The sequence below is a fragment of the Notolepis coatsorum genome (genome assembly GCF_963971535.1).
Source record: "Notolepis coatsorum genome assembly, chromosome: 10".
Lineage (NCBI taxonomy): Eukaryota > Metazoa > Chordata > Actinopteri > Aulopiformes > Paralepididae > Notolepis > Notolepis coatsorum.
In genome coordinates, this window is record NC_140174.1 from 91,955,848 (window position 1) to 91,977,971 (window position 22,124).

Sequence of the window (22,124 nt, forward strand, 5' to 3'; positions counted from 1 at the left end):
TGTCTGTTTGTTTGTTTGTTTGTTTGGCTATCTGTCTATATATCTGGTTGCCTGTCTGTCTGTTTGTTTGTCTATCTGTCTATATATCTGGTTGCCTGTCTGTCTGTCTGTTTGTTCAGCCAAACCATTGATAATGTAGTTTTATAGTGGCGTAGGAATCCGTCTGAAGAACTATATATTGCATAATAATAATAATAATAATAATAATAATAATAATAATAATAATAATAATAATAATAATAATAATAATAATAATAATAATAATAATAATAATAATAATAATAATAATAATAATAATAATAATAACGTTTGATTTACACATTTTATTTGTTTCCTGACAGCTAATTATGGTAATTATTATTATTATTATTATTATTATTATTATTATTATTATTATTACTATTATTATTATTATTATTATTATTATTATTATTATTATTATTATTATTATTATTATTATTATTATTATTATTATTATTATTATTATTATTATTATTATTATTATTATTATTATTATTATTATTACTATCATGAAGCCAACTGGCCCCTGCAAATGTCTTAACCCAACCCCCTCTAATGTACAGTAAATTACCAAGTATGGTTTTGTCAATATTCCAATGTACAGTTTTGCTTGTACAGTTGTGCAGTGTCCCACACAGAAGGTTAACCCTTTCACTGCCACACAACAGCCGGTTCACTGCCACACAACAGCCACGGCGACCGTCGGTAGTGTGATAGTAAAGGGTTAACCTTCTGTCGTGTGGCAGTGAAAGGGTTAAAAACCCTGTTCGTTCAACTGTTTGTACATAGGTACGCTCCACTCTAGAAACACCATGCAGGAAGGAAAAGAGGACCCTGCTCTTCTCTAGACACTCTGCTCCTCTCTAGACACTCTGCTCCTCTCTAGACACTCTGCTCCTCTCTAGAGCACTCTGCTCCTCTCTAGAGCACTCTGCTCCTCTCTAGACACTCTGCTCCTCTCTAGACACTCTGCTCCTCTCTAGAGCACTCTGCTCCTCTCTAGACACTCTGCTCCTCTCTAGAGCACTCTGCTCCTCTCTAGACACTCTGCTCCTCTCTAGACACTCTGCTCCTCTCTAGAGCACTCTGCTCCTCTCTAGAGCACTCTGCTCCTCTCTAGACACTCTGCTCCTCTCTAGACACTCTGCTCCTCTCTAGACACTCTGCTCCTCTCTAGAGCACTCTGCTCCTCTCTAGACACTCTGCTCCTCTCTAGACACTCTGCTCCTCTCTAGAGCACTCTGCTCCTCTCTAGAGCACTCTGCTCCTCTCTAGAGCACTCTGCTCCTCTCTAGACACTCTGCTCCTCTCTAGAGCACTCTGCTCCTCTCTAGACACTCTGCTCCTCTCTAGACACTCTGCTCCTCTCTAGAGCACTCTGCTCCTCTCTAGAGCACTCTGCTCCTCTCTAGAGCACTCTGCTCCTCTCTAGAGCACTCTGCTCCTCTCTAGACACTCTGCTCCTCTCTACAAACACCACACAGGAAGACAGGGGTGTGTGGGGGACCAGCGCTGCCAAAAGGACCTCGGCGCCAAAACAAACTTCAGTCAGATATCACACTCCGGGTTCATCACAGCCGGTGCCCACCTTGCACTCTGCATGGCCTTCCTGTTGTAAAGACCACTGTGTTCCGAGCGCCTACTTCAAGGGCTAGTAGGGGTGACTGACGGCATACCACTAAAGAGCCGACAGAGCCCGACCGACCCTCCAAAGTATTTTCTCCTTTCTACAATTTTAATCCCTCGGGGACGCAGACGCTGGCAGACGCCGCCAGTTCATGTCACAACACTTTATTACAGTGTTTACTCTCCCAAGCCCAAGGAAAGGTCATGTTTTACTGGGAGGTGCAGACATGTGCCTGAGGTTTAAGCTTACTCAATAAATTACATGGAATTACTGCCATGGCCAGATATCACAGATGGCGGATCTTCAAGAGGCTAACCAATTGGACAGGGAGGGATTCGGGGGTCAATCTAGCCCCGTCGTAAATCGGGGAAAAGGCGCATTCGACTCACTGAGGTGATGTGGCTGAGGATTAGAGTTTACGTAGACACACAATGAACACGGTGTGATGAATCAAAATTATAACACGTTAAAGGAAAACTCCAATATTTTGGGAAATTTGTTTATTTGGCATCTACCCTGGAGTTAGACAAGAAGATACATACCCTTTTTCTTCTCTGTGCATGCAGTAGGAGTAGGAAGACACGCACCGTTAGCCTAGCTTAGCGGCAGTCACTGGAAGTAGGTTCCTCCATTAGCCTAGTTCCCAACGTCTTCCTACTCCTACTGCATGCACAGAGAAGAAAAAGGTATGCATCTTCTTGTCTAACTCCAGGGTAGATGGCAAATAAGCTAATTTCCCAAAATGTTGGAGTTTTCCTTTAACTCAAATATTCATGACTGAAATGTGACAAAACGCTCCAACGGAGAGTTGACCCGAGTTAAGTCATGATCGCACGACATCTGTCACTGAAAGGATGGAATGCTCGGGCATCTCTCCCGTGCCAAACGGGGGAGGACGCCTGCTCACTTTGCGGCTGCTCTTCCCGGAGACAGAGACCTGGCCTATCTATTCAGCTGCTCAACACATGTAGTCACAAGCGGACTATTTCCCTCTAAGCGTATTTGTAAAGGTATCGAGGGCGATCAAGATATCGAAGGGAAGGGAACGCGGAAAGATGCAACGCGTAGGTAGGTGATGGAGTTACGGAACAGCCCTCACCCGGAGGAAATGTAACCGTGGCCTGATTGTTCTGCTACGGTTTGCCATGAAGCGGAGTAAACAAGGTCCAGGAGAGAACGGTAAGCATTCAGCGCGAGTTGCATACATCTGCTGCTGGAGCATGCGGGTGGGGGGGGGGGGGGGGGGGGTAATGAAATGGACATGAGGAGGTAACAACAACAACTAGCATTCTGGGAAACTGTTTACCATTTTGGTAAAGAGTGGGGGGGAGGGCTCTGGAAAACCTTTTTATTTTGCACCGGTATGAGTTTCAAGACATTTGCCAGGGAAAGACATGGTAACCACTAACCAGCCAACTGCTGACTTTACATTTGTATAATAAAAGTAAGATGAATTGAATTGCAAATTGAATTGTATTAAAAGTATTGAATATATTGAAGAGCAATTCAGTGCAGTGTTGTAGTACTCAAGTCCGAGTCCTGGCCTGATTTTCAGGACTCGAGGCTCCACTTGGACTTGAGCACTGATGACTCGGACTTGGACTTTATGATGAATTGAAAATGGGGGACCCTGATGTAAACAATAAAAAAGTCTTTCTCTGGTCTGCATCCCCTTAACAATTGTGTGTATTGAGCTGTACTGTACCCATTCTGCAATCTGTTAATACAATTTTCAACAATCAATCAATCAAAGACTTGGACTCGAGCATTGACTGTGTTCGGACTCTGACTTGTTAATCGATAATACAGTTTCTTTTTTTCTTTTTTTTTTGTAATAGGCCCTAATCATTTGACATAAGATATTGATGGCTAGTGCATTTGTTTGGCTATTGTGTCACAAAGTAAATAAACTCCCTTTTAAATGGTGACTGCTGTGTCATTTATGTTTAATGTAGACCTTATTTTTTTGTATGACAGCTTAGACTCAACATTGATGACTTGGACTAAGGTAATGGGGACTCGACTCTGGCTCTTCTTTGGTGACTTGGACTCGGACGCGAACACTGGGGACTCGAGACTCAACTCGGACTTGAGATTTAGTGACTCGACTACAACACTGATCACTAGAGTCACCGGGAGTTGGGATATTTGAAATGGTAAATGGACTGCATTTTTATAGCGCTTTTGCCCCAAAGCGCTTTACAACTTATGCCTCACATTCACCCATTCACTCACACATTCACACACCAACGGCAGAGGCGACCATGCAAGGTGCCGACCTCATCGGGAGGAGTTAAGGGGTTAAGTGTCTTGCTCGAAGACACTTCGAGGAGCTGGAAACAGACCGAGACGACCACTCTACCTCCTGAGCCACTGTCGCCCCCAAATAACTCCAGCTGTTTGAAAGCAGCCAAGGCAGTGAACAGCAGCATCGGTTTAAAATACTAAATCCCACCTGTTGTTGTTTGGAAAACCAACTTCCAACCTAAACATTCTATTCTCCCTGGAAGAACTGGAGGGGCAGACTTGTTTGTGCCTCACCATTGGCTAACATCTTGATTTGTTACTAGAACGGCACCTCCCACAGCGGGAATGTATGGTGACGCTATGGTGACGGTCTGTATTATGGTGAACTCGTAAAGACCACTAGGAAGTCGCCTGGAGGTTGAGGACGTTTTCCACTTCCTCTTCGTGTGTGGCTCGGTTTCTCCTTCATCTCTTGTGTCTGGCCCCTTCCCAGACTGGTAAAGCTGTGCCCCTTTTTTAAAAGCCAGAAGCAGCAACACCAGGAACAGTTACAAATGGCTGCTCATTTGATCGTAGAGAACCCCGGCTATGCGGCGGAGTAGCATCTGACTCTCAGTACAGAGAAACGTCAACAAGCGAACAGAATTCTAAAGATCATGGGTCCGTTATTTCCAGCAGTCGCTGTTAATAGCCGACCTACTAACTAGCTGATCAGCTTTTGATTAGTGTTCTGGTACATTTCTACAGTACTAGACACATGGAGTACACAGGCATTAAAGGGTAAGTTCAGAATCTGACCAAATGTAGAGTAGAGTTCTCTCTTAGCACAAGCTGTGCTGTTTTTTCACATCAGATGTATCCACTGTTCCAGTTAGTTTGCCACAAAACGAATGCAACGTCAATGGGGCTTCAGCATTTATGTCAGGACTTATATCAAAGGCCCCATTGACTTCACATTTGTTTTGTGGCAAGCCTGAGCATGAAGAACAGCATGCGTTGCTTTGAGGAAGTACTCTACCGAGCTACACAATCGCAGTGGTGGAAGTACTTAAGTATAATTTTGAGGTACTTTTCATTTTTGGGAACTTTGTACTTTCACTCCACTACATTTAATTTATCTGAACCCATCAGCTACTAAATAGTTACTTTAAAGAAAAAGATTTAGCTTAGAAAACATTGCAAGAATTGATGAAGATTATGTACTTTCACATTTGAAGCCTGTCAACTTCAGAGCTGTTGAACGTGACCAGAGCAGCAGAAATGGACCACATACCACTTTAACATAACCTTTAACCAGAACGGCATAACTGGACCCCACACCACTTTAACATAACCTTTAACCAGAGCGGCAGAACTGGACCACATATCACTTTAACATAACCTTTAACCAGAGCAGCAGAACTGGACCACACACCACACACCACTGTAACATAACCTTTAACCAGAGCGGCAGAACTGGACCACACACCACTTTAACCATTAGAGGTCAATGGTTCGAGGTAAAGGAACTGTGTACTTCCTCCACCACTGCAAAACCGTAAGTCAGAAACTCTGTCAGAAACTCTGAACTTACCCTTTAGTAAGACACGTGTCCAACAACAACAAACATTGAGCAACGCTGCGCTGATCTCATCCACCACCAGCGTGTCAGATGTTTTCACTCACTCTTAGTCAGGGTGTCGTTAATACGAAAGCTGCACAGGACGTTCTCCACGTTCCGGGCGTGGAGGAACCCGTTCCCTCTCACCACCACCTGGAAGGACTCTGGTGGGGAAACACAACAAGCAGTCAGGACGACTCCACCGCTGAACTCTGCTGCTGAAAGTTAATTATATTGTTTACACTGTTTATTAAAAAATTTTCCCCCTCATATTTATTTTTTTCTTTTCTTTTATTCAGAAAAAATTTTATTGCCGATATTTATGACTTTCTACTATTACCCTGCCCATACATGTACCTCCCCTCCCCCCTCCCCCATGCTGCTATGACACCTGAATTTCCCCAAGGGGATGAATAAAGGAACAATTATCTTATCTGCACTCGTTTTACTGTACAAACTAGCAACCGTTCTTCTGACAGAAGCCGCCGACAGACTCCTTGAAACCACCATCGCCTGACCGCGCAGTGGTTGCTGCCACTGATCATTCAGGGTATACGTTATGTTGTCGCGTTATTCACTTTGGGTCAGAGGGTCTGTGTCTGTACTTCCTACAATGGAGATGTGCAATCAAGTAACAAGTCCCAAGGAGGACGAATGGAAAAGCCCAGAAGTCATCATTCCCTTCATCTTACCTCCCGCACAGATACTGGAAGGTTCTGCCGCCAGGATCTCAATACAAGACTTCTTCAGGATCTGGGGAGCGAGATGAAGAATTCAGAGTAGGGATGCTCGATATTGGCTTTTTTACCGATACCGATATACCGATATTGTCCAACTCTTAATTTCCGATACCGATATCAACCGATACCGATATATGCAGGCTTCCCCCCCCCCCCCCCAAAAACTGAATAATTTCAGGTAATTAACATTACATATATCTTGTCATGGAATTAACACAACATTATGCATACTTTTGACAATAAATAAAATCAGAATTTGTTCTTACTTGCTTGCCTGGGTAAATAAAGGTGAAATAAATGTAAAAAGATATATATATAAAAATAAATTTTTGAAAACCGATACCGATAATTTCCGATATCACATTTTAATGCCAATATCGGCCGATAATATTGGTAGGCCGATAATATCGGACATCCCTAATTCAGAGTTAAGTTATTTGAACCCTTTCACTACCACACTACAAAGGGTTAACGCTCTCACTACCACACTACAGACGGTCAACCATTTCACTACCACACTACAGATGGTTAACCGCATCTATAGTGTGGCACTACAGATGGTTAACCATCTATAGTGTGGTAGTGAAAGGGTTAAAGGTTATGATGACTACACTGTCCCCTTTATTCTCAGTCTTGTCTCTATGACCTCAGTGACGTTGTACTCTTACACTCCTCTTAGCCGCACGGCAATATTTTTGTTGTTGTTGAGCAAATTCGCCTCATTGTGCTGTGCTCTGATGTAGAGCTGAATCGATTCCTCGAGTAACCCGAGTTGCTCGTTTACAAAAAAGCTATTAACCCACAGTGCACTGTGTTTCACACGGACGATAATTACTGTTGCACAATGAGCTGCCACTGTGGAGCGCCAAAGAGAATGGAACGTGAAAGTGAAGAGATTTCAGGCGCTGATTGCGAAATGGAAGAAGAATAGAGAAAATAGCGATGGGCAGAGAGAGACAGGCCCTAGAAAAATCCAGAAATTGTCAAAAGTTTGGGATCATTTCAAGCTGAAAGAAAAGGAAAACTCTGTACAGTGTGTTTATTGTCAAATCAAACTAGCACCACAATAGCACTTTGTCAACGCTTCAGCATCTCAGCAGAAAGCATCCAGCTTACACATCCAGTCCACAGAGCGGAGTCATTGGCATTTAACGTAAACCTATATTGTTATGATTGTATAGTTGAAATTATGGCTAGCAAAGAATGTATGTTAACGTTAATTATGGCTACATGTAATGGCTGGTTAAGAACCTAAATCAATATGGTGACTAGTTATTATTATATCTAAGTTGCTCAAGAAAATAACCATAGAAAAGCAAATGTTATTTCTTATCTGATTACTCGATTAATCGATGGAAAACTCAAGTTTCAACACTTTGATGAACAATGTTACTCAGTTGATAGAGTTCTACCCTTCCTGCTGACGTGTCGTACAAAACTTGTAAGTAATTGTAAATGACTAAATGTAAATGTAACGGGTAGAATAGGGAGGTGTAGAGGTTAGGTCATTGCTGTTTCCGGCAGGTCCACCTCGCAAAATTGCAACGTATTTCCCCATTGCCCATTTCTAAATCGTCTCGTTTAAAACAAATAAAGCATGAACATTTGAATGGTGTACCTTTCTGTGCGTATTCATCCACAATCTATAGCTCAACATGAAAATATTTGCAATTAATCATAAAAAAAATTATTTATTTCAACCAAAAATGCTTAAACAATAATGTTAGTGATAGAAGGGTCTGAAGGGAACTCATTTTGTGCAAAAATGGAAAGCTTTCCAATGTTCATGAGGCAGAATTAATAATAATTAATATAATTAATTATTGATAATCCATTTTCCCAATGATAAATCCTTCGCGGGCGGTCCAAAGTGACGTCAGACTACACCTCCCTATACTCGATAACCAAAATAATCGATAGCTGCAGCCCTACTCTGATGCTTCATGTTTTCATCTAAGGTACCATTTGATCTCCAAGCTGCCTGGTCTCTATACCCCACAACACTACCCAGGAAAGTATGCAGTGTAAGACCAGATTTACAACCCACTGCCCTGCTTCCTTGAGACGGGGGCCTTCGGTGTGCCATAATCGGCACCAGATGATAGTCAGCTGCTGCCTGACCTCTTAACGCCACTCAGCGAACCCCCGTAGCCAAGTGACAACGGCCGCTCCGCTAGTCATTCCTCAGCCCAGCGGATAGAAAAACACAAGTCAATACCATTGAGGTGGAAACTCAGTGCAGAGATACAGTGCAGTCGCTTTGATCCCGTTTGGGTGGACTCCAGGATCTCAGATCAAAAGCAGGGCAGTCGCGAGAGTCTCAGTAAGTTTTCCTGGAACTCGGTCCCAGGCAAAGGGTTGATGGATGGAAGAGCTTATGTTTATCATCCTCTAATCCTATTCTCCTTGTTTCCTGCATGCTATTTGATCAATGTGTTAATGGATTGAAGGAAGGAGAAGTCACCGAGATGGGAGACGCGATATGAATTCCATGTATACAGAATGATTTCCTGTGGACCACTGAGGCGTTGTTATTGTTCAGATGTTTAGCTCCACTTTCTGGCCCGGCTAGCACTGTGTTTACCATCCATGCTGTTTTAACACTGTTTTGACACGTGGTGTGAAGCCAGCGGCGTGTAGGCAGATGTTACATTCTTACCGAATCAATGACCCCTTGTAGGGCCGCGAATCCATCATTCACGGGGAAGACGTGGTCCTTGCTATCGGCGATCTTTGCCAGCTGTGAGATGACAAGAGACGTCAAGCATCGCGTACCCACCCACACCCCTTAACACGAGTTATTATTATTACACGTTATTTGACTATTTCAATTCACAGTTTAGAATCTCAACCACACTCACTGTCAGGCAACAACGTCAAATCAAAGGACAGAGTAACAAGTAGTGAAATCCACACCTGGGTCTCGTTGAAGTCCTTCACCCCCACACAGTAAACAGAGGCGCCCAGACTGCGGGAGCGGTTGGCCTGTCAGGTATTCACAGATAGAGGAGAGACAGGAAGACGCTCAACCCCTGGTTTCAATTACAGCACCAGCATTTTATGACTTTAACCCAAATGTAATCACGTCGCGTTGGCAAAGGATCGCTGTTAAGCAATACAGTACAATGCAATATAACAGAAGAGGACACTATGTACGGACCCCACGAGCCACATCTGGCATCGCCTACAAAGCCCTATACGGAACCTGACGACAGTGTTGACGATGATGATGACAGATAACGGAAGAGACCCCTGCGTACGGTTAACATCGCTAATGGGGCAACTTTTCAAACTACTGGAGGTATCAGTCTCACTTTGTCGATATATATATATATATCTGAACCAGCTGCCTGTGCTGTCCGCATGTGTGTCAGCCGGGGAGCGCCCAGAACTCATGAAACAGCCTGAGCTCTGCGTGTCTCTGCACCTGCGCTCCCCCGACGGTCTGAGGGTATAAATCACCGGTTCCTACTGCACATGTGTGGAGAGTCGACTGGGCCAGTTTCCTTCACGGGGCAGATGGGATGTATAAATCTGAGAGACGCTCTGACCCCCTATCTCTCCACTAGAAGGCGATGGGATCAAGAGTGTTATGTATGAGGTGCTGGTGTTTGATCTGTGCCCCCATCCGTCCTCCATATCTCTTTCTATTCTGTTTCTCTCTCTCTCTCCATCTGTCTCTATCTCTCTTCGACTGCCTCTTATCGCTCTCTCTTTCTCTTATCGCTCTCTCTCTTTCTCTTATCGCTCTCTCTTTCTCTTATCTCTCTCTCTTATCGCTCTCTCTCTCTCTCTCTCTTATCGCTCTCTCTCTCTTATCGCTCTCTCTCTCTCTTTCTCTTATCGCTCTCTCTCTCATACTCTGGCTTACCTCTCTCTCGGCATAGTAGAAGAGATCTTCATGCAGCTCTCCATCTGTGAGAGCTATGATGACACTGGCGCTGCGATAACCTACAGACAAAAGAGCACTGTGTTATTAGTCTCCTTCCTGCCTGTGTCATAACAACGCTGTAACAATTAATCTTTTCCCGTTCCGACGAAATGCTTTCACTGATAACCACTGTCCACTCTCAACTGAATTCAAATATGAACACAGGAAACCTGGGACCGTCAGGCGTTAGCAGAAACCCATGCAAAAGAATAACCTCAAATAACTACACACCTTCGTAGTTTCCATAGTATATCTGTTCGCTGGCCTGTGAAAAGAAGAGAAGAGCTGAATTGAAACAATAACCCGGCCTGTGAACCTGAATGGAGCCAGCACCTGCTTTGTTCTAACCCCCGGATGCCAATTTGGCTCTGAACCACACGGAGAGTGTTTGTTCTCGGGCCAGAGTGGAGATACAGTGGGTTGTAAGTTTAAAAGTGGAATGAAAAGCAGACGACTCACCCGCTGGATGCCCTCGTGCATAAAGGTGTCTCCCCCCGGGAGCACCCTCTGGAGCTCCTCCAGGCCGCTGCGGATGCGCTCTCTGCGGGCAAACAGACAGGGAGACTAGGCTTGATCCACATCGCTGAGGCTGATCAGATATCATTGTCTCAGCGCCACAAATGAATTCACCTCTGACATAAAGAAACAGCCATTATTAACAGGGGAATGTCACCCATTTTAAGAATTCACATTATGTTCTGGGGTGGTTCTGGGACTGTTGAGCCTTCCCGAGGTATAAATGGTAAATGGTAAATGGCTGCTTTTTTATATAGCGCTTTTATCCAAAGCGCTTTAAAATTTGTAACTCACATTTTTACCCATGCACACATTAACTAACACATTCACACACCGACGGCGGAGGCAACCATGCAAGGTGCCAACCTGCTCATCGGGAGCAATTAGGGGTTAAGTGTCTTGCTCAAGGACACATCGACACGCTGCCCGGGAGGAGCGGGAATCGAACCGGGAACCTCCGGATTGCCAGACGACTGCTCTACCTCCCGAGCCACTGTCGCATCCTGGTGGGCCTAATTTGACGAAACACTGGTGAAGGGAGGTGCCCACTTGATAACCCTGGTGATATGCTGGCTCTCGCTGCCTATCTATCTACACCATAGGTGTCAAACTCACGGCCCACGGGCCAAATCCGGCCCGCCACGTCATTTGATGTGGCCCCCCAAGAGCTCAGGTAAAAAAAAATAAAAAAAAATAAAAAAAATTACATTAATATTGGGTTAAAAAATAGCAGTGTTAAAATAATTGTGGGTTAATGCGTTAATAAAGCTTTGACTTTGACAGCCTTAGTTATTACACATTCTTACACATACATGTATGTTGAACATCTGAGGTATTGATGAAGTAACAAAGGAAAAAAGCCAAAAGCACTTACTCCTCAGACATTCTTTGACAATTTTACAGCCCAAAATACAAAAAAGATCCAGGCGGAATAGGTAACAAAGGGTTGAAGAAATATTGTCTGAACTGTCAGATGCAAACTGGCTGTGTGACATAACCGAGCATCTCGCTCAATTGAATAAGAAGCTGTAGGGACGCAAACAAGTCCCACCCAAAACTTTACCAATATAGTTGTGAACTGAGACAACCCTTATTTTGTTATTTTTGAGTACAGTTACAGTTGTGTGTTCATGCAGACACATAATAGCAATTTCATTACGAATTGAAAATGGGGGACCCTGATGTAAACAAGTCGAAAGTCTTTCTCTGGTCTGCATCCCCTTAACAATTGTGTGTATTGAGCTGTACTGTACTGTACCCATTCTGCAATCTGTTAATTAAAGTTAATAATTAATCTTCTATTAGTTGGATGTATGGCCTCTGCAAGGTTGTGTGCAGCCATTTGTTTTTGTAACATCTGCTACATCTGTCCCACGTGTTCTTTGCAGCTCACAGTTGTTAGTTCTGCCCCTCTTGACTGTGACAAAAAGGTTTTGAACAAACTTAATGTCATAGCTTGTATTTGATGATATTCTTCTTTGTTATTTACTTGAATGGTTTGATCCTTGATTGATGGAGTAATATGGGGTTCTGATAAACTAAAATTATTTGTTAAAATAACATAAGCTAACATATATTTTTACATTTATGCAAATGCATATGCAATATGTATAACTTGAATAAGTAATACATACAGAAACAACATGTTTAACAATATGTAAATGAGTAGCTACATTTATTTTACATCACATTAACATTTATACGGTCTTTGGCCCTTTGAGGGCAACCATAATGCTGATGTGGCCCTCTGTGAAAATGAGTTTGACACCCCTGATCTACACCTTGGGTTGTGGTGGCCATTAGGGGCCGTGTGGTATAGGGTATGTAGCATCAACATTGTCAATACCTGGAGCTCACATTTCAACCATGTCCTCCTGCACCCACACCCCTTACTATATAATATTCCCTACCCCTGCACCCCTTAACCTAAACCAGGTTCATATCCTATTCCCTACCCCTACACCCCTTACCCTAAACCAGGTTCATATCCTATTCCCTACCCCTACACCCCTTACCCTAAACCAGGTTCATATCCTATTCCCTACCCCTACACCCCTTACCCTAAACCAGGTTCATATCATATTCCCTACCCCTACACCCCTTACCCTAAACCAGGTTCATATCATATTCCCTACCCCTACACCCCTTAACCTAAACCAGGTTTGTATCATATTCCCTACCCCTACACCCCTTACCCTAAACCAGGTTTGTATCATATTCCCTACCCCTACACCCCTTAACCTAAACCAGGTTTGTATCATATTCCCTACCCCTACACCCCTTAACCTAAACCAGGTTTGTATCATATTCCCTACCCCTACACCCCTTACCCTAAACCAGGTTTGTATCATATTCCCTACCCCTACACCCCTTACCCTAAACCAGGTTTGTATCCTATTCCCTACCCCTACACCCCTTACCCTAAACCAGGTTTGTATCCTACCATATATATGTTTGGTACTGTAACTGAGGGGTACAATTCCCTGACTGTATTGATAAGTATGGTATCATTAAACCACTACCGCTTTATGTACTTTAACTACTGGCCACACAGTACATGATATAGATATGATGAACACTTTCCCACCATGAAACCAAGTCCACACAAATGTATAAATCGAATATTTAATATATAGCAAAGGGTATATACAACGTTCACTTAATGACATTTATGATTTGAATGCACTTGTAAGGCAAATGAGTATTCGTAGGCAAATCAACATTGAATGTCCAATCTCTGGTTACGCAGGAAGCAAGTATACAACCTGGTTCTTTAGGGAACTATAGCGATGGTACTTAAATGATTATAGCTGGATACACTAAAGGGGGGTCCCGCTGGTTGTAAGTCAGTAGGGGGGGGGGGGTTAGGAGAGCCGCTGGCGATATCCCATCTGGCCAACGATTTCTTGGGAGAATTCAGAGTGTTGAACACGGTGCCCACAGAACCTTGGTCCACAGATGAATACAGTTGGGCCCTCTTGTAGACGGTAGCTGCCGGTCCACAACGAAGAGACGTGAGGCGACCTCACTCGGGTTAGAGCGCCGTCTCACCTGGACTCCTCTCGGGGGTAGTTCCAACACTTACCAGTGTTGGCTGTTATCCATGGCATAATCAAAGCACCCAAAGCAAGTAGATAATCCAAGCCGTGTAGGGCTCGCCGTCGCCCGGGTAAGGTAATCCAATGTGCAGGTCCACTCGTCCTTGCCCAGAACTCCTCGGATGAAAGCACCACACGTGGTCTGCCCAGCCTGGTTAAGACTCTAGATAACGCGAGGAAACGATGGGGGTACTGCTCACTTTATAACTCTAACCGAACGATGCACCATACATAATAGACTATTATTAACTTAATAGAAATACGTCCCACTCGACGGTATAGTGCCAAACTATGACAATTCAACTATTAATCCACACGATGTCTCAATGCCATTCTGAGGCCAAGTTGACCATACTGCACCACACGTGTATCGTGGGTGAGGCTTAACGTCTTGCCACTAGGTTGGAGGGTAAAGAACTAAGGGCTAAGGGACTAAAAGACTAAAAGAAAGTTCTACTTTACTTGCGCCATATATATATGCGCTGTGAACAAATAGTACCATTCGTATTTCGCCAGACGTATTCCTACGCGGAACCGGGGCTAGTAACGACATGTTCGTCGGCACGATTGAACTTGAACCAAGGGGCTTGGCTGCTGGCGCCAGGTTCTTGTCCAATGAGAGAATGAAACTATTATGGGCTGTTAGTAGACTAAAGGGATATTCAGTGTATATGTACAAGGAATATACAAGGGATATCAAACGATATACAAATACTATTAAATATATATCCATAAATAAATATATATATTCGGTTTAATCTGATCCTTCACAACAGGTACAGAACACTGAACTCTCCACACACAAGCACACATGAGCACACACACGACACGCACGCTGTGCACGCTCGCACACTAGCAGCCACTTTAACATGAGCAGGCACACACTCATGCTGCACACGCCCGCACTTATGGCCACAAAGGAAAGGTCACTTTAAAAATAGTATAGCAACAGTAACAGTGTATTGCACTACCAAAGGACCTAACATGTCCTACATGCTCTGTAAATAACTATGTACAGATACCGAGATGTCCCACTATATTACCTGTTTATTGCACAATGTTGTTTTTTATTGGATTATATTATATGTTGTACTACTGTATTGCACATCGTTGCGGGCAAGACCACCCGCATTTCATTGTATACCTGTATGCCGTGACAAATAAAACTCTTGACTTGACTTGACTTGGTAAGGGGATTGGGATTCTTCATTGAGCGCTTATCATCATCATCATCATTATTTGGTGATAACGGAGTCTCCAGTCTTCCTTATCATTATGGCAAGTATCTTGTGTTTTATTATAAATTCCTGTGCCGCACAGTTCAGTCTGTATTTGTATCTGTATTCTCTTCTAAAGCTAGAAATCAGAGAGAGAACCCTCCAATCGGTGAGGTCACCTGGATGTCAAATCTGGGGCTGCTCTGACTTTGACGCCATCAAATATTTGTGTGATCGACTCTCACACCCACATTTTATTATTGTTAATATAGTAGGCCTATATCCTTTCACTTAAGACAGCTCTGGCCTCATCCTTCAGATCGTAGAGAATTAGTCAGTATTTGGCAGCAATTATTGGCTCAGGACAATGACAGCCCCACACACACATAGAGGAGACAAGCCTTTTGTAAAATAAGATAGATAGGAAGTCCATAAACACTGAGAAACAGTTTTTGTGGCCGTCTGGAAATTCTGCCCAAGGAAAGATTAGACACATATGCAACCCACAATCTGTTGAAAAGCACATGTTGAAGTGATTCTCCAGACTGAAGGCTGTATCGACAGATCACAGGGTGAGCAATCAGTCTTGATTCTCATGCAGCATCTTAAAGGATCCAGTGTCAAGTGTATGTCAGATATATTCTTATTTCATTAGCAGCTATTTGTCACCTAGACAGTAGAATAATATAGTGCTGAGTGACTTAACGACCTGAAACGCTATGAGAAGGGTGAATCCAGTTACACTTGGAGGACTTTGTTGACTCAGAGCTACTTTATTAAATCCAGGTCATTTTGGCTGTGAAAGCCTTCATCCGGATTTCACAAGAGTGATAAGAGCATATATAATGGCAACCTAAAGACTAGTCAACCACTAAAAGCGCGTCATTATACAGCCTTGTATCATTGTTATGTGACCCTGATGAAGGTTTTCAAAGCTAGACATTTCCTTGATCCTCCAAACGCAGACATTGTTTTCCTCGGGAGGCAAGGGTTGTTGTGATTGGAGGATGAAAAAAAGAGGGTGGTGTTTCATTTGGAAAGTGAAGTGTCCACTCACCTGTCCTCTGTCAGCTTCATTAAGATCCTGCCCTCAGTGGAAAACACAATGAAGGACATCCGCAACTGTGGGCTGGGATGAGAAGGAAAGACAATTATTGTTACTTTTCTGTCAGTGATCCTCATTTCATATTTCACCAAAGCAAATCTAGATGACTATTGTATTAGCCTAATGTCTGTATGCATATAGAATGCTAATTTATGTAAATGATGGCTATTTTATTGCACTGCTCTTATTCTGTCTATTTATACTCATTCTATGTCTGCACTTTATGCATTGCTCTAATTTGGTCAGAAACCTGTCTTTTATAGATTTTAATGTCATAAATCTATTATAATCAATACGTGTGGAAAGGCAAAAGTGCACTTTTCATATAAATCTTTATTATTTATATAGATTTTAATGACAGAAATCTATGAAAAATATTCCGGGAGGTTTTAATATACATTTTATGCTAATTGTATGCCCTATGTATATTTTGTGTCTTCACTGCTGTGAAGAACTGAGGGCTGCAATTCTTGTATGAAAGGTGCTATACAAATAAAGTGTATTATTATTATTATTACAGGGTTTTTGTGAAAGTTGTGAAAGAGTTCTTCTGTACCTTAGGAATTTATGAGCCAGATGTTCTACAAAGTGGTAGATTTCTGTCCAGTGATTCTGTACGCTCCCAGACCTACAGAGACAAAACAACAAGGTTTAGATTAGATCCAAATGTATTGTCATTATACAGTACAAGTACAGTACAGTAAAAATTATTTGGCCTCTGACCAGAGTGCAAATGTAACAGTAAAGTGCAATAGCAATATACAATGTAGGTGTGATTATGAGTACTACTGAGTAATAATGCTAATTGGAATGACAGTATACAGGTCTAAAAAACACTATGGTAGTATGTCATACTGGCCAGTGGTATAATTAGTAGGTAAGGGACATATCCAGATATACATAGTAGATAGCATATAGTATATACACAGGTATGTAAAAAGGATCATATGCAGGTATATTCAGACAGATGTGGATACATATACATGTATATATATGGTAAATATAAATATATATATACACGGTATATACAGCGTTATTGTACATGCTATCATACAGAGTCATATGGGTAGTTATAGTTTATAGTTTGAATGAATGAATGAATGAATGAATGAATGAATGAATGAATGAATGAATGAATGAATGAATGAATGAATGAATGAATTAATGAAAAAGTTTATTTCTTGGACATGTTATTCTTCTTATTTCTTCAAACAACTCACAGTGTCTTGATCCGTCAGACCAAACAATCTTAACAACAAATTAAAAAAAGAAATCTTAAAGGAATTTTTTTTTAAAGAACAAAGAAAAAGAAAAAGGATTTATAAACAAAAGAGCAATGTGTTTGGTTAGCAGACATGTCCAAAAAAAGGAGTAGAGGGAAGCTTAGCTTATTGATCCCTAGCCCCTTACATTTGTATTTGTTCTTCCAAGTTTGAGGTAGGTAGCTATGATTACAGTGTAAGGCAGTTGTAGACGGTGGAGGCAGTAGGCAGATATAAACTGAGTATAGGTAAGAGTTCAGAGTTCGTACAGTATGGGTAACAGAGCCTAGAGTGTGTTGAGGATTACTTTTCTGAACCAGAGCAGTGGCTGGCAGCAAAGAGACATGGCACTTTGTGAGCAAATGAGTGAAACAGGTGCTGAGTGTCTAATCTATTTTAAAAAGATGGTGTTGTGGTTTTACATTGAATGTACTGTATAGAGAGAACATTGCCTGCAGGACCTCTCTGTTGCTCAAACGTTTTCCATAACGCTGCTGGCGGGACAAAACCTCATAACTCCAAAAACCCAACTTTTCAGCAGATGAAAAAAACAAACACAGATTTGAGGGCGAATAGAGTTAGGAGGTTTAGACAGATGATTGGTTTAATGCTTTCCCATTGTTTAAACGTTGTAAAACCCACACACACATATGGAGGATGATCTACGGAGTTGATTTATATATAAAAATAAAAGAAATAAAAATGGAGTTATGATGTTTTGTCCCGCCAGCAGCAATAAGCTCTCTGTTGGCTATTCGTCTATTGGCCGTTCGTCTATTGGCCGTTCGTCTGTTGGGCATTCGTCTGTTGGCCGTTCGTCTGTTGGCCGTTCGTCTATTGGCCGTTCGTCTATTGGCCGTTCGTCTGTTGGCTGTTCGTCTATTGGCCGTTCGTCTATTGGCCGTTCATCTATTTGCCGTTCGTCTGTTGGCCGTTCGTCTATTGGCCGTTCGTCTGTTGGCCATTCGTCTATTGGCCGTTAATCTACTGGCCGTTCGTCTGTTGGCCGTTCGTCTATTGGCCGTTAATCTACTGGCCGTTCGTCTGTTGGCTGTTAGGAGCAGGGTTTCCAACCAACAACCCAAAAAGGTGTTAAAAGTGAAGGTCTCTTTACACTAAAGCGGTTTGGTGAGATAAGATGATGACTTCAAATGCAGGCTAAGAATACAACTGCTTCAGAAAGAAGTAGTGTTGGCACACTTCCAACAGCATCTTCAAAGTTCCAGGGCTGGGAGGTATGTCGAATATGTGGGTATACTCTGTCACGGATCCATGCAAAAGGTATGGATTCTTACTATACCGTTGTCCTTGATAGTTCCTTGCAGCAGATGGAGAAAATAGACAATTTTGAACGAAACAGCACCATGACAATTGTATAGATGAAGACATAAGAAATATATATGTCATACATTGTCATTTGTACTGGAAAACGAAGTAGCATCAAATACCGTTATCAAAACGAAGAAAACTATTATGATATGATATTCTAGCCGTATTGCCCAGCCCTATTATTTGTAGGGGTGGGAATCACCAGTTTCATCATGATACGATACGATATCGATTCTTTGGACAACGATACGATATTTGCCGATATCACAAAGTCTCTCACGATACAATACGATACGATTAGATTCAGGTGCCTGCGATCGATATGAGATGATATCATATGCCCATTTAACACAATCAGTAACATTTAGATCAACAAAAAAAAGGTAATGAAAATATCATTTGACATTTGTATTTTTGAGCTCTTCCAGACATTTAAAGGAAAATCAATCTATTGTTTTTAATACAAATAGACCTCCTGTTCACTGTAAAGTGCCACATTTTATATATTGAGCTTTAAACTTTAAGCTACATTTTTTGGACCTCAAAACTCACAACCTCCCTCTCCCAAACCGTTCCTACAACAATTTGTTGATGTTGCATGATCATGTATAGGCCTACATTTATTATGTATTATATTGTTTATGTTTAAATAACATTTAAACATCAAACTCCTCTGACCTCATCTGGTCTTTCCAAAGACACGCGCACACACACACACACAGAAAGGGAGAATGCTATGCTGTAACATAACATCTACACACACGGAGCTACTGCTGTTGTTCTTGGGCGGATATGAGACTCGCCACAGGATTTTCAAAATAAGAGTATCGATATGAATCGATCTTATTACATCGCATCGATCCGATTCGATTGTTGATAATTACATCGATGTATCGATCTGGATCGATGTATCGTCCCACCCCTAATTATTTGGGTCATATGAAAGGATAATTCACATCAAGCCATAATATGTGACGTCAGTCCAATGCTTTCTTGGGTGTATCACAGGTGTCCACTGCCTTACTTGATACACCCATGAACTCAGTATAACCCTTTCACTACCACACTACCAAAGGGTTAACCCTTTCACTGCGAACCTTCTGCAGTGTGGTAGTGAAAGGGTTAACCTTCTGTAGTGTGGTAGTGAAAGGGTTAACCTTATGTCGTGTGGTAGTGAAAGGGTTAACCTTCTGTAGTGTGGTAGTGAAAGGGTTAACCTTATGTCATGTGGTAGTGAAAGGGTTAACCTTCTGCAGTGTGGTAGTGAAAGGGTTAACCTTCTGTAGTGTGGTAGTGAAAGGGTTAACCTTCTGCAGTGTGGTAGTGAAAGGCTAACCTTCTGTTGTGTGGTAGTGAAAGGGTTAACCTTCTGTAGTGTGGTAGTGAAAGGGTTAACAGAAAGGGCCTGAAGATATTCTTCTGACTGGATAAACACTGGTCCATCTTTGGACACAGAGCACAGTGATCTCAAAATGGATGAACGGCAATAACGTCATGCTTCTCACATTACCGCCAATAATGTCTTTATATTGCACCAGTGAAGACCTCTGAAAGGAGGAACTCTGCAGCCGCTGACCGTACAATCATTCAATGGCTTGGCGAACTAATGACGTGAAAATAAATTACCCATGTTTCATCCTGTTAAAGGAACACGCCAACATTTGGGGAAATAGCTTACCGTCTTCTCCAGAGAGAGACAAGAAGATAGATACCAGTTTCCTCTCTGTGCGTTCAGTAGAATGCTATCTGGCTGCATGTTAGCCTAGCTTAGCACAATGAATGGAAGCGGACATGGCCGGTTAGCCTTCGGGAGAGGTGTTAGTTGGATAATGCCTAGGCTAGCCAGATAGCTTTCTACTGAACGCACAGAGAGGAAACTGGTATCTATCTTCTTGTCTCTCTCTCTGGAGAAGACGATAAGCTAATTTCCCTAAATGTTGGCGTGTTCCTTTAACAGGATGAAACATGGGTCATTTATTTTCACGTCATTAGTTCGCCAAGCCATTGAATGATTGTACGGTCAGCGGCTGCAGAGTTCCTCCTTTCAGTGTTTGTGTTTCGCTCAGGATTACATTTCTATCCGCGAACTGTAACCTCTCTAATGGTTCCCAGGCTCGTTGTCCCCGTGTTGTGTGGGAAGTACAGAGAAAAATGGATTTAGGGTTGAGGAAGGGAGAAACTCGGTATCACAATTATCTCAAGGAAAATATTAGCTTTCAAATAACTATAAACCAATGATGTTGTCCTTAGAAAGAATGTATATAAAGCGGTTTAAGGTTAAAGCTTCAAATAGCTCACACGGTTTCTCCTTGTCCAGTCTGCATCATTGTGTTTTCCTATAGTGTCTTTATTTTTGCCCTGACTTTACTTTACCCGCTCTTCCACGCTCCGCGCAACATTTCTCAAAACACCGCTTTTTCCATTGTTACCATGATAAACATCCCAGCGCAGATAACCCAGAGGCTGCAACGTTCTGGAACATCTGACCTAATGGAGAAAGGGTTGTGTAGACACGGAGGAAGAGAGGAGGGGAGAGGAGAGGAGGGGAGGAGAGAGGAGAGGAGGGGAGAGGAGAGGAGGAGGAGAGGAGAGAGGATGAGTGAGGAGGAGGAGAGAGGAGATGGCAAAATGGTTGTGCAGACAGACACAGGGAAGAGAGGAGATGAGAGGAGAAAGAGGAGAGAAGGAGAGAGGAGAGGATGAGAGAGGAGAGGACGAGAGAGGAGATGAGAAAGGGCTGTGCAGACACAGGGAAGAGAGGAGGGGAGGAGGAGAGGAGATGAGAGAGGAGAGGAGATGACAAATGGTTGTGCAGACACAGGGAAGAGAGGAGAGGAGGGGAGGGGGAGAAGGAGGAGGAGAGAGGATGAGAGAGGAGACAAGAGGAGGAGAGAGGAGATGACAAAGGGTTGTGCAGACACAGGGAAGAGAGGAGAGGATGAGAGAGGAGAGGATAAAGGGTTGTGTGAGGATTCGCCTGTTTCCCTGGACCTTATTTCCCTGTCCTCTCCTCACCAGCCCCCACCTTTGGACATTCCCTGTCTACTCTCCTTCACCAGCCCCCACCCTTGTGAGAACTTTTGCCTGCCTCCTACTCTTCACCAGCCCCCACCCTTGGACATTCTGTTCCTCTACCCTCACGCACCTGTTGGGAGTTTGCAATCTGCTGGAGAGTACTTAGGTTGCAGACTCCCCTCCAGTCCTTGTCGGGTCGTTCTGTGTTCTGGACTCTGTGTTCGTTCTGTATCTGTATCTGTATCTGTGTTCACTCTGTGTTCATGGAGTTCTGTACGTTACCATCCTGTACGTTACCATCACCTGCCGCGTCTCCGGCGTGAGACGACGTGCCAGCCATCACCACCTGTCGCCGTTTGCCTGGAGTGGGACACCGTCTTCGCTCTCTAATTCTCTACGGGAGGTTTTCCAGTGTT

At 42.9% G+C, this 22,124-nt stretch overlaps 1 protein-coding gene across 1 annotated transcript in view; it reads right to left on the reverse strand.

Moving 5' to 3' along the window:
* Positions 1 to 22,124, reverse strand: part of antxr1a (ANTXR cell adhesion molecule 1a) — a 92,302-nt gene that overhangs the window by 64,293 nt on the left and 5,885 nt on the right. Inside the window, exons 2-10 of the mRNA XM_084323485.1 lie at positions 16,659 to 16,730; positions 16,055 to 16,126; positions 10,626 to 10,707; positions 10,398 to 10,431; positions 10,107 to 10,186; positions 9,152 to 9,220; positions 8,895 to 8,975; positions 6,188 to 6,248; positions 5,561 to 5,659 (exon numbers count right to left, since the gene is read on the reverse strand). Of these exons, the coding sequence (XP_084179611.1) occupies positions 5,561 to 5,659; positions 6,188 to 6,248; positions 8,895 to 8,975; positions 9,152 to 9,220; positions 10,107 to 10,186; positions 10,398 to 10,431; positions 10,626 to 10,707; positions 16,055 to 16,126; positions 16,659 to 16,730 (650 nt within the window). The remainder of the gene's footprint in view (positions 1 to 5,560; positions 5,660 to 6,187; positions 6,249 to 8,894; positions 8,976 to 9,151; positions 9,221 to 10,106; positions 10,187 to 10,397; positions 10,432 to 10,625; positions 10,708 to 16,054; positions 16,127 to 16,658; positions 16,731 to 22,124) is intronic.